The sequence below is a fragment of the Eriocheir sinensis genome, chromosome 25 (genome assembly GCF_024679095.1).
Source record: "Eriocheir sinensis breed Jianghai 21 chromosome 25, ASM2467909v1, whole genome shotgun sequence".
Taxonomy (NCBI): domain Eukaryota; kingdom Metazoa; phylum Arthropoda; class Malacostraca; order Decapoda; family Varunidae; genus Eriocheir; species Eriocheir sinensis.
Window position 1 is genome coordinate 17,622,333 of NC_066533.1, and position 13,224 is coordinate 17,635,556.

Below are 13,224 nucleotides of genomic sequence, written 5' to 3' on the forward strand. Positions count from 1 at the left end.
AACAACAACAACAACAACAACAAAAGTACACTGGGTTGCCATTTTCGTCCCTCATTTTTTTTTCTGATCCGATTTTGTCTTCTCCTCCTTCCCCGCCAGACACATCCTCCTCCTCCTCCTCGTCCTCCTCCTCCTCGTCCTCCTCCTCCTCGTTCTCTCTTCCTCCGTTTACCGTGTTTTCAGGAACGTGGCGAAATCTAAGTCGATGGTTTGGTCAGTTTCACAGTTACTTAGTCGATGAAATGGAGATCTAGGAAAGGACGGAAGGAAGGAAGGAAAGGAAGGAAGGAAGAAAGAAAGGAAGAAAGGAAGGGAAGGAAGGAAGGAAGGAAGGAAGAAAGGAAGGAAGGAAAGGAAGGAAGGAAGGAAGGAAGGAAGGAAGGAAATGAATGAATGAATGAATGAATGAATGAAGGAGGGAAAGGAAGGAAAGAAGAAAGTAAGGAAGAGATTAGTATACCCTTGCACTCTCCCCCCGACACGGATACCCAAAGAAAAAATAGATAATATAGGAAAGAAAGAAGGGAAGAAAGGGAAAGAATGAAGAGAAGGGAATGAAGGAAGGAGAGAGAATTGTTATACAGAGAAAAAAAAAGATAATATAGTAAAAAGACGGGATAAAGAAGGGAAGAAGGGAAGGAGAGGAGAGCAAAAGAGGATACAGGGAGGGGAGAGTTACTATACACGCCCCGCGACCCCCCCTACACACACACACACACGAACGAACGAACACCCAAAGAAAACAAACACACAAACAAAGAAAAACAGAATAAAACCAACACAAAGAAAAACCGCTACAAAACCGCGAAACAAACAAAACAAACAAAACAAACACATACACAGTACAGTAAAAACAGCAATACAAAGAAAACAAACCGCTACAAAACCACCAAAACAAACAAAACAAACAACAAACAAACAACAAACAATAAGCAAACAGCAAAACCACCAATACAAGGATGATAAACATTGCCTATTTTCGTGTCCTTCAGCTCGCCTCGGATCGGAAAGGCTTCGCTCAAAATCTGCTTAAGGGATTCCAGACACTCACTCCTGCAGACGCCCCCACCACCCTCTCCTGCGCCTCCCCCTTCGTTGGTACCGCTCCGTAAGTACCGCCCGCTGTGTCTGCTTAACCCTCTCCTGCCCCTCCCCCCTCGTTAATAGCGCCCCTCAAGTACCGCCCGATGTGCCTGTTAGTTCGTCTTCGTCACGTACGGAGATGCTTGGTGGAAGGAGTTCGCTCTATCATTTTTTTTTGTCTGGTGATTTTATTTTATCGATTTTTTTTTCTCTCCAACTTCACTTCTTTTTTGTTATATTTTTTTTCTTTTGTCTTCATTTTTTCGTTTTTTTCTTCAGTTTTCCTTTATTTTTGTCTGCTTTGTTTTCTTCTCCCTCAACTTTTCTTCTAATTTAAATGCTATTCTTAATTATTCGCTCAATCATTTCATTCTTGTCTTCATTTTTTTCGTTTTTTCTACAATTTTACTTCTTTTTTGTCTGCTTTATTTTCTTCTACCTCAACTTTTCTTCTAATTTAAATGCTATTCTTTTTTTTTCTTTTGACTTTCCTTTCTTCTTTCTATTTTCTCCAACGTTCTCTACTTTTTTTTGTCTTCTTTACCTCACTTTTCTTTCTAACGTCATTTTTTTATATTTTTTATTTATTTTCCTGTAACTTAATTTTACTAACTGACCTCCCTTTCCGACACTGACCTCTCCTTCCTGAAGCTGACCTCTCCTGAAACTGACCTCTCCTGAAGCTGACCTCTCCTGAAACTGACCTCTCCTGAAGCTGACCTCTCCTGAAACTGACCTCTCCTGAAACTGACCTCTCCTGAAACTGACCTCTCCTGAAGCTGACCTCTCCTGAAGTTGACCTCTCCTGAAACTGACCTCTCCTGAAGTTGACCTCTCCTGAAGCTGACCTCTCCTGAAACTGACCTCTCCTGAAGTTGACCTCTCCTGAAACTGACCTCTCCTGAAGCTGACCTCTCCTAAAGCTGACCTCTCTTTCCGAAATTGACCTGTCTTTGCGAAATTGACCTCTCCTTTTGAAACTGACCTCTCTTTTGGCCTAACGGTTTTATTTATTTCTATTTTTGCTATTCCTTTACTGTAAAAAATAAGGTAGGATATGTTCACGTACGATGGGATATGCTCACCTAAGGATATGCTCATGTAAATTAGGATATGCTCATTTAAATCGCACCTGTAAGTAATTTATTACGTCTATTTTCATTTCAGAACTAATTATATCCATACAACCATAACTCACTACCTGTTTCACATCTCATTAAGCTTCTAATTATTACGTGGAACAGGTATTGATAAACGTACGTAAGCTAATTGCCTCGCCATGTCGCCTGTCTACCTTTCTAAACTAATTATATACAGCTCTATTTCGTTCTCTACCTCGTATGTTAAAGGGAGGGTAACTTATTAACCCATTAGCACACACGTATCTACCTTGCTAAACTAAGTAACTACACAATCTCTCTCTCTCTCTCTCTCTCTCTCTCTCTCTCTCTCTCTCTCTCTCTCTCTACCTCGTTTGCACCTCGTTAACCTTCAATGGTAACGTCAAAAGAAGTTACACGCAAAAATACTTAATATCCAAGATGCACTCTGGAGGTTGTTTACCGCTCATGATACCCAAATAGACCGCCTCCCTCTCTCCGCCTCAATACCTGGCTGTGACTATGGGTGTTTACCTGCTAATTGCCCTGCGTGTAAGAGGCAAACATTAGCGAGGGAGGGAAGGAAGAGGAGGGGGAGAGGGAGGAAGAAGGGGAGAAAGGGGAGAGAAGGGGGTAGGAAAAAGAGGGGAGGAAGAGAGGAGCGAGAGGGAAGAGGGGAGAAAGAGGATAGGGAGGATGTAGGAAGGGAGAGGAAGAGGGAGAGAAAAGGGGAAGAAGAAGAAGGAAAGGGGGAAAAAGGAGGCAAAAGAGGGGAGGAAGAGGGGAAGGAGAGGTAAGAGGGAAGGATGGAGGAGAGGGGAGGGGAAGGAAAAAAGAGAGAACAGGAAGGAAGAAAAAGAAGAAGGGGAAGAGGAAAGAAAACGGATGAGGGGGGAAAGGAAAAGAAAGGAAAGAAGAGGAATAAGAGAAAAAGAATGGAAGAGATAGAAAAGGGGAAGGAGATAAGAGAGAGGAAAAAGAAGATGAGAGTGAAAGTAACCACGTATGACCTCACCTGTGTAGCATATAGATGAAGGAGAGGGGGAGGGGGAAGGAAAAAGTAGAGAACAGGAAGGAAAAAAAAAGGGAGAAGAGGAAAGAAAACGGATGAGGGGGGAAGGAAAAGAATAAAGAGAAGAACGAGGGAAAGAAAAGAAGTAAGGAAAGGGAAAAAGAATGCAGGGAAAGAAAGGGACAGGAAAAAGAAGAAGGTGAAAACGAGTGAAAGTAACCACGTATGACCTCTCACCTGTGTAGCATATAGATGAAGTTGAAGATACAGTTGAAGACCGCCATGAGCAGGTCGGCGGCGCTCAAGTTCACCAGGAAGTAGTTGGTAACGGTGCGCATTCGCCGGTGAGCTGAGGGGAGGAAGAGAGAGCTTTGTTATCCTCAGACGCTTTCGGCCATGGAGGTGGAATTGGTGGAGTCGACACGGCCCGCTAATCCCATTCATTGAGGTGAATCCGCCGAACTGTCACTTTTAGAGCCGCAAGATTTCCAGAAGCCACGAGGGAGATGAGTCGTTTTATTAACTTTTAAGCAGCAGAGGCCTTGTCAAACTATCACTAGGCTCATAAAACTACCCAAAGAAATACCCACAACCTCTACGAAAGGCTTATTACATACTAGGCTCATAAAACAACCCAAAGAAATACCCACAACCTCTATGAAAGGCTTATTACATACTAGGCTCATAAAACAACCCATAGAAATACCCACAACCTCTATGAAAGGCTTATTACATACTAGGCTCATAAAACAACCCATAGAAATACCCACAACCTCTACGAAAGCCTTATTAAACACTAGGCTCATAAAACAACCCATAGAAATACCCACAACCTCTATGAAAGCCTTATTACATACTAGGCTCATAAAACTACCCATAGAAATACCCACAACCTCTATGAAAGCCTTATTACATACTAGGCTCATAAAACAACCCATAGAAATACCCACAACCTCTATGAAAGCCTTATTACATACTAGGCTCATAAAACAACCCAAAGAAATACCCACAACCTCTATGAAAGGCTTATTACATACTAGGCTCATAAAACAACCCAAAGAAATACCCACAACCTCTACGAAAGGCTTATTACATACTAGGCTCATAAAACTACCCATAGAAATACCCACAACCTCTACGAAAACCTTATCAAACACTAGACTCATAAAACTACCCATAGAAATACCCACAACCTCTACGAAAACCTTATTAAACACTAGGCTCACAAAACAACCCATAGAAATACCCACAACCTCTACGAAAACCTTATCAAACACTAGACTCATAAAACAACCCATAGAAATACCCACAACCTCTATGAAAACCTTATCAAACACTAGGCTCATAAAACAACCCAAAGAAATACCCACAACCTCTATGAAAACCTTATCAAACACTAGGCTCATAAAACAACCCATAGAAATACCCACAACCTCTATGAAAACCTTATCAAACACTAGGCTCATAAAACAACCCAAAGAAATACCCACAACCTCTATGAAAACCTTATTAAACACTAGGCTCATAAAACAACCCAAAGAAATACCCACAACCTCTATGAAAACCTTATTAAACACTAGGCTCATAAAACAACCCAAAGAAATACCCACAACCTCTATGAAAACCTTATTACATACTAGGCTCATAAAACAACCCATAGAAATACCCACAACCTCTACGAAAGCCTTATTACATACTAGGCTCATAAAACAACCCAAAGAAATACCCACAACCTCTATGAAAACCTTATCAAACACTAGGCTCATAAAACTACCCATAGAAATACCCACAACCTCTATGAAAACCTTATCAAACACTAGGCTCATAAAACAACCCATAGAAATACCCACAACCTCTATGAAAGCCTTATCAAACACTAGACTCATAAAACAACCCATAGAAATACCCACAACCTCTACGAAAGCCTTATTAAACACTAGGCTCATAAAACAACCCAAAGAAATACCCACAACCTCTATGAAAACCTTATTACATACTAGGCTCATAAAACAACCCAAAGAAATACCCACAACCTCTATGAAAACCTTATCAAACACTAGGCTCATAAAACTACCCATAGAAATACCCACAACCTCTATGAAAACCTTATCAAACACTAGGCTCATAAAACAACCCAAAGAAATACCCACAACCTCTATGAAAACCTTATTAAACACTAGGCTCATAAAACAACCCAAAGAAATACCCACAACCTCTATGAAAACCTTATTACATACTAGGCTCATAAAACAACCCAAAGAAATACCCACAACCTCTATGAAAACCTTATTACACACTAGGCTCATAAAACAAACCATAGAAATACCCACAACCTCTATGAAAACCTTATCAAACACTAGGCTCATAAAACAACCCATAGAAAGACCCACAACCTCTACGAAAGCCTTATTAAACACTAGACTCATAAAACTACCCATAGAAATACCCACAACCTCTATGAAAGCCTTATTACACACTAGGCTCATAAAACAACCCATAGAAATACCCACAACCTCTATGAAAGCCTTATCAAATGTGGATTGGGAAGGTTAAAATTCTCAGACCCTTTCCGCTTTCACAACAACGATTTCCAAAGGGCACAAGGGAGATGAGTCGTTTTTTTAACCTTTAAACAGCAGAGGCCTTGTCAAACTATCACTAGACTCATAAAACAACCCATAGAAATACCCACAACCTCTATGAAAGCCTTATCAAATGTGGATATGTCACAGCAGAAGCCTTGTTAAACTATCACTAGGCTCATAAAACAACCCATAGAAAGACCCACAACCTCTACGAAAGCCTTATCAAATGCGGGTATGTAAGGTTCAAATTCTCAGTCCCTTTCGGCTCTCACAACAACTTCCAAAGACCACAAAAGGAGATTAGTCGGATTCTCATGCGTGTTTTTTACGTTCATAGTATAGGAGACTTGTTAAACTCTCACTAGGCTTATAAAACTACCCTTGGAGATACTAACACAACCTCTACGAAAGCCTTATCGAATGGGGATGGGAGGTTAGGAAATGGTTGAGTATATCAGTGAATTAGACTTCAAATATAATAGTCTGGGCTTCTCTTTCTCCTATTACTTCTGTTACTTCTCATTTTTATCTCCATTTCATCCTTCTTTATTTTCTCCATCTTCCTTTTTTTTTTATTTTTTCATTCCCTTCTGTTACTTCTCATCTTCATTGTCATCTCATTCTTCTCCTTTTTCTACAGCTTCCCTTTTTTTTTATTTTTCATTCCCTTCTGTTACTTCTCATCTTTATTTTCATCTCATTCGTCACCTTTTTCTACATCTTCCTTTTTTTCTATTTTTTCATTCCCATCTTCTTTGTCTCCTTTCTTTTCTCTCTTTCTTATTTTCCTGTTTTCTCCTCCCCTTTTCCTCTTTTTATCTCTTTATTTTATGCTTAAACATTTTCATTTCGTATACTTTTTCCTCTTTTCCTCTTCCTCCTCATCATCATTTTCCTCCTTTCCCTTACTTTCTTTATTCAGTTATACGTCTTGATTTCGTATTGTTTTTTCTTTCCTCCTCCTCCTCCTCCTCCTCCTGCGTCTTTGTCTCCTGCAATATCACCAGATCACAATAAAACAAGACGGGTCAGAATTAATACACGAAATACCCCCCAAAAAAAGAATTAATGAACTCAGTCTCATTAGTTGGGTCGCGAGCCGAGAATCATTAAAATGGACTCCCCGCTCTCTGTTTCCCTCCCCGTTTTTTTTCTCTCGCGAGGATTGAAAGAAGAAGGAGAGGAGCAGGAGGGAGGGAGGGTGGAGGTAAGGAGAGGAGAGAGAATGAGAAGGAGGAGGAGGAGGAGGAAGAAAATGAGCTCTGAAGGAATGGAAGAAGGAAGATGAAGGAAGAGGTGGAGGGAAGAATGGAGAAAGTGGGGAGAGAAGAGGGAGTAAAAAGGTCTTAAGGAATGGAGGAAAAAGGGAAGAGGTGGAAGAGATGGAAGATAGGAAGAGGAGAAGGAAGAGGGAGAGGAGAAACAAAACGATCTCTTAAGGAATGGAAGAGGAAGAGGAGAAGGAAGAGGAAGAGGAAGAGGAAGAAACCGAGGTCTTAAGTGGGTTCGTTTGGTAATGATGGAAGAAGTAAGTAATTGATTTTAAGAAGATAAACTGACAATCTCTCTCTCTCTCTCTCTCTCTCTCTCTCTCTCTCTCTCTCTCTCTCTCTCTCTCTCTCTCTCTCTTCCTTCAGCTCCTATTCTTATTATTATTTTGTTGTTGTGGTTGTTGTTGTTGTTGTTGTTTCTCTTCTCATTTTCTCTCCCCCGACATCACACACTCCTCTAAGTCATCGATTCATTCTACGTTAACGTCTCTATAAAGATTACCAGAATACAATACTTCAATACATACTAGCGTGCTGTTGTTATGTATGTGTATGTGTATGTGTATGTGTGTAGCCTATGTGTGTGTGTGTGTGTGTGTGTGTGTGCGTGCCATGGGTCCATAATTCTAATTCCTTTGATGTGATGGACGTGGGGAATAGGAGGAGGGACAGGGGAAGGAAGGGGAGGGGGAGGGGGAAGGTGGTGTGGGGAGGGGGGCGAGGGGGAAAGAAGGGGGAGGAGGGGGAGGGTTGGGGAAAGGTATGGTACGTGTGTCGTGTAGAGGGTCGGGTTTAATCACATCTGGGTTTAATCACATTGCCGTGGGGTTTAATAGAGGCAGCGGGTGATTGGTTTAGAGGTTGGGGTGAGGTGACGCGCAACCACCACCCCAGACAGAGAAAACTAATGTGATGGGTGACAGAAGGGAAAGCTTAGTACAGAGAGACAGACCTGATGTGATGGGTGACAGAAGGGAAGGATTTGTACAGACAGACAGAACTGATGTGATGGGTGACAGAAGGGAACGCTTAGTACAGAGAGACAGACCTGACGTGATGGGTGACGGAAGGGAACGCTTAGTACAGAGAGACAGACCTGATGTGATGGGTGACAGAAGGGAACGCTTAGTACAGACAGACAGACCTGATGTGATGGGTGACAGAAGGGAACGCTTAGTACAGAGAGACAGACCTGATGTGATGGGTGACAGAAGGGAACGCTTAGTACAGACAGACAGAACTGATGTGATGGGTGACAGAAGGGAACGCTTAGTACAGACAGACAGAACTGATGTGATGGGTGACAGAAGGAACGCTTAGTACAGACAGACAGACCTGATGTTATGGGTGACAGAAGTGAACGCTTAGTACAGAGAGACAGACCTGATGTGATGGGTGACAGAAGGGAACGCTTAGTACAGACAGACAGACCTGATGTGATGGGTGACAGAAGGGAACGCTTAGTACAGACAGACAGAACTGATGTGATGGGTGACAGAAGGGAACGCTTAGTACAGACAGACAGACCTGATGTGATGGGTGACAGAAGGGAACGCTTAGTACAGAGAGACAGACCTGATGTGATGGGTGACAGAAGGGAACGCTTAGTACAGACAGACAGAACTGATGTGATGGGTGACAGAAGGGAACGCTTAGTACAGACAGACAGAACTGATGTGATGGGTGACAGAAGGGAACGCTTAGTACAGACAGACAGAACTGATGTGATGGGTGACAGAAGGGAACGCTTAGTACAGAGAGACAGACCTGATGTGATGGGTGACGGAAGGGAACGCTTAGTACAGACAGACAGAACTGATGTGATGGGTGACAGAAGGGAACGCTTAGTACAGACAGACAGAACTGATGTGATGGGTGACAGAAGGGAACGCTTAGTACAGACAGACAGAACTGATGTGATGGGTGACAGAAGGGAACGCTTAGTACAGACAGACAGAACTGATGTGATGGGTGACAGAAGGGAACGCTTAGTACAGACAGACAGAACTGATGTGATGGGTGACAGAAGGGAACGCTTAGTACAGAGAGACAGACCTGATGTGATGGGTGACAGAAGGGAACGCTTAGTACAGACAGACAGACCTGATGTGATGGGTGACAGAAGGGAACGCTTAGTACAGAGAGACAGACCTGATGTGATGGGTGACAGAAGGGAACGCTTAGTACAGACAGACAGACCTGATGTGATGGGTGACAGAAGGGAACGCTTAGTACAGAGAGACAGACCTGATGTGATGGGTGACGGAAGGGAACGCTTAGTACAGAGAGACAGACCTGATGTGATGGGTGACAGAAGGGAACGCTTAGTACAGACAGACAGAACTGATGTGATGGGTGACAGAAGGGAAGGTGGGTAACACATAGACAGACTCTTCGTACGTGTTGTGTTCTAGTATGGGTGGGAGAGGAAGGTAAAAAGAGGTGTTATTATAGTTTCCCTTCACTTCTTTTCCTTCTTTTTCCTTTCGTTTCTCCTTTCCCCTCGTTTTCCTTTTCCCATTTTCCTTTCCCATATGTTTTCCTCTTTACGCGTTGTTTTGTTTTATCTCCCTTCCCTCCACTATTTTTCCTAATTTTTCCTGTCGTTTCTCCTTTCCCCTCGTTTTCCTTTTCCCCATTTTCCTTTCTCTTTTTATATGCTTACTCCTACTCTTTCCTCTTTTACTCCCTTCGTTCCTCCTTCCCCATTCTCCTTCCCTTCCCATCATCCTCACCTTCTCCCCTTCAATCCTCTTTCTGAACTTCTCTAATCCCATCAGCTGTATTTCCTCTCCTTCTCTTCCCTTCCTTTTTCATCTCCCTTTCTCTTTCCTTCAGGTTCTTCTCCTCTATTCCATTCCCCTCATCCTTTCTCCTTCAATCCTCTTTCTTAACTTCTCTAATCCCATCAGCTGTATTTCCTCTCCTTCTCTTCCCTTCCTTTTTCATCTCCCTTTCTCTTTCCTTCAGATTCTTCTCCTCTCTTTCATCCTTATCCTCTCTCCTCTACTCCTCTTTCTTAACTTCTCTAATCCCATCAGCTGTATTTCCTCTCCTTCTCTTCCCTTCCTTTTTCATCTCCCTTCCTCTTTCCTTCAGGTTCTTCTCCTCTCTTCCATTCCCCTCATCTTTTCTCCTTCAATCCTCTTTCTTAACTTCTCTAATCCCATCAGCTGTATTTCCTCTCCTTCTCTTCCCTTCCTTTTTCATCTCCCTTTCTCTTTCCTTCAGATTCTTCTCCTCTCTTTCATCCTTATCCTCTCTCCTCTACTCCTCTTTCTTAACTTCTCTAATCCCATCAGCTGTATTTCCTCTCCTCCTTTCCCCTTCTTTTTCATCTCCCTCTTTTTTTCCTTTCTTTCCTCTTTCCTTCAGATTCTTCTCCTCTCCCTTCCTTCACCTTTTCCCTACCTCTCCCTTTTCCCTTTCTTTGCCATTTTTTTCACTCCATTTCCTACTCTTTCCCTACTCCCATCCCTTCTGTTTCCCTATCCCATACCCTTCCATTCCCTTCCCTCTCCCTATATCCTTCCCTTTCCTTCCCTCCCATTCCCATATCCTCCCCTTCCCTTCACATTCCTAAACCCTTCCCTTCCCTTCCCATCCCTTCTCTTTCCACATATCCTTCCTTCCCATTCCCATATCCTCCCCTGCCCTTCCCTTCCCATCCCTTCTCTTTCACCATATCCTTCCCTTTCCTTCCTTTCCATTCCCATATCCTCCCCTTCCCTTCCCTTCCCATCCCTTCTCCTTCACCATATCCTTCCCTTTCCTTCCCTCCCATTCCCATACCCTCCCCTTCCTTTCCCTTCCCATCCTTTCTCTTTCCCCACATCCTTCCCTTCTCCCATACCCTTCCCTTCCCCAAATCCTATCAATCCCTTCCCATCCCCTTCCCATCCCGTCCCATCCCATAACGCTGCAGCCTTTTTCCCATTGGCCCGATCATGAATATTGAAAAGGAATTATGATGCTCTCCCAAAAAAAGGAAATACGGTGTAGGTGGTCATAATTATTGGGTGGCGCCGGCGGGAACATGGAGTGCGTTATGTTGTTCATTATCCTGTTAGTGGGGGAAAAATGCCAATATTCCTGTAGCAAAACCGCCCATTTCCCCAGGCGCGTGTCAAGGTCATTGTGTGAGTATGGTTACCTGTCTGATTAGTTTGGTGTACCTGTGTGTGTGTATGTATGTGTGTGTGTGTGTGTGTGTGTGTGTGTGTGTGTGTGTGTGTGTGGTTACCTGCCTGATTAGTTTGGTGTACCTGTGTGTGTGTGTGTGTGTGTGTGTGTGTGTGTGTGTGTGGTTACCTGTCTGATTAGTTTGGTGTACCTGTGTGTGTGTGTGTGTGTGTGTGTGTGTGTGTGTGTGTGTGTGTGTGTGTGTGTGTGTGGTTACCTGCCTGATTAGTTTGGTGTACCTGTGTGTGTGTGGTTACCTGCCTGATCAGTTTGGTGTACCTGTGTGTGTGTGTGTGTGTGTGTGTGTGTGTGGTTACCTGTCTGATTAGTTTGGTGTACCTGTGTGTGTGTGTGTGTGTGTGTGTGTGTGTGTGTGTGTGTGTGTGTGTTTTCCTACTTGTATTTACCTACTTCTAGTTTTACAGGGCCTGGGCTTACGCTCGTGTGGTCCCGTCTCCGTATCTGTATTTGTCCAACTTTTCCTTAATTTGTGTGTGTGTGTCTGTGTGTTTCGAGCGTTAACTGTAGCTAATACGAGTTTAGTACAGGTTATAGACACGTATGTGGCGTGTATTGGGTTAATTTTTTTTTTCAATAGAGGAGGCAATAACAGGAGCAATACCAGTTTAGTACGAGGTATGGACACGTATTTTGGCTGTATTGATTTGGTTTTCTCTTTGCACAGACGCGGCAATATTAGAAACAATACCAGATCAGTAGGAATTATGGACATGTTTAAATCCTGTATTGCTTTAGATTTTTATAATAGAAGAAGAGGGAGGAAAGGATGGAAAGATGGGGAAAGGGAGAGAAGGAAAGAAAGAGAAAAGGAAAGGAATGAAGGAAAGGAAGGAGGGTAAAAACAGTAGAGGAAGGGAGAGAAGGAAAGAAGGAAAGAAGGAAAGGAATGAAGGAAAGGAAGGAGGGTAAAAACAGTAGAGAAAGGGAGAGAAGGAACAAAAGGAAAGAAGGAAAGGAAGAGGAAAGGAAAGGAATGAAGGAAAGGAAGGAGGGTAAAAAAGTAGAGGAAGGGAGAGAAGGAAAGAAGGAAAGAAGGAAAGGAAGAGGAAAGGAAAGGAATAAAGGAAACAAACAAACAAACAAACAAACTAACAACTAACCATAACAAAAAAACAAAGAAGAAAAGTCAGGAAGGTTTTTGGTGTAAGATTTCTTCGCTAATCCAAAAACAAAACAAAACAAAAAAACAAAAAACAGTAGCTTCGTTTTTTTTTAAGTAATTCAATTAAATAATGCACACAAAAAGCCTTATGATAACCGTATTACCACAAACACTAATACTAATAACAACAATGATAACAGTTTTCCCTCGAAGTACAACCGAAACAATGAGTAATGGTATCGGATTCCCTATACTCAATTCCCTTAGTCTCCGATCCTCTTACGCGGCGGGATGACGTGGGCTCTGATTCCCCTGTGAGGGCGAGAAAAAATAGAGATTTGAAAATGGTGAAGCGGAAGCGAGGGGGAGAAAATAGAGGATGGGAAGACATTATAACACGATAGATAGGTACATAGATAGATGGATAGATAGATAAATAGACACATAGATAGATGGATAGATAGATAGATAGATAGATAGATAGGTCTTTCAAGAGGAGAGTATTAGAACACCTCTCCTCCCGAAATTGACCTCTTTTTCGGCCACTCCTCTTTTTTTTTTCTTTTTTTTTCAGCTAAAGAAACAGCTCAAGGGCAACAAAAAAAGGTGTAAAAAAAAAAAAAAAAGCCCACTAATCGCTGTTCCCACAAAGACAAAAAGTAAGGAGCAGTCAAAAGAGAGGTCAATTTCGGGAGGAGAGGTGTATTTTTTTTTATAGGAGCAGCGATTAGCGGGCTTTTTTTTTCACTATTGTTTCCTTTTTATTTTGTCCTTGAGCTGTGTCCTTTGCTGTAAAATATAGGATAGATAGATAGATAGATAGACAGAGAAGGAGAGAGTGCCTGCATAACATGAATTAGATTGTTTT

At 42.4% G+C, this 13,224-nt stretch overlaps 1 protein-coding gene across 2 annotated transcripts in view; it reads right to left on the reverse strand.

Annotated features, from left to right (window-relative positions):
- LOC127003527 (tachykinin-like peptides receptor 86C) overlaps positions 1-13,224 on the reverse strand; it is a 38,382-nt gene that overhangs the window by 15,773 nt on the left and 9,385 nt on the right. For both annotated transcript variants that reach the window (XM_050870362.1, XM_050870361.1), the window contains exon 2: positions 3,433-3,544. In XM_050870362.1, coding sequence (XP_050726319.1) covers positions 3,433-3,544 — 112 coding nt within the window. The remainder of the gene's footprint in view (positions 1-3,432; positions 3,545-13,224) is intronic.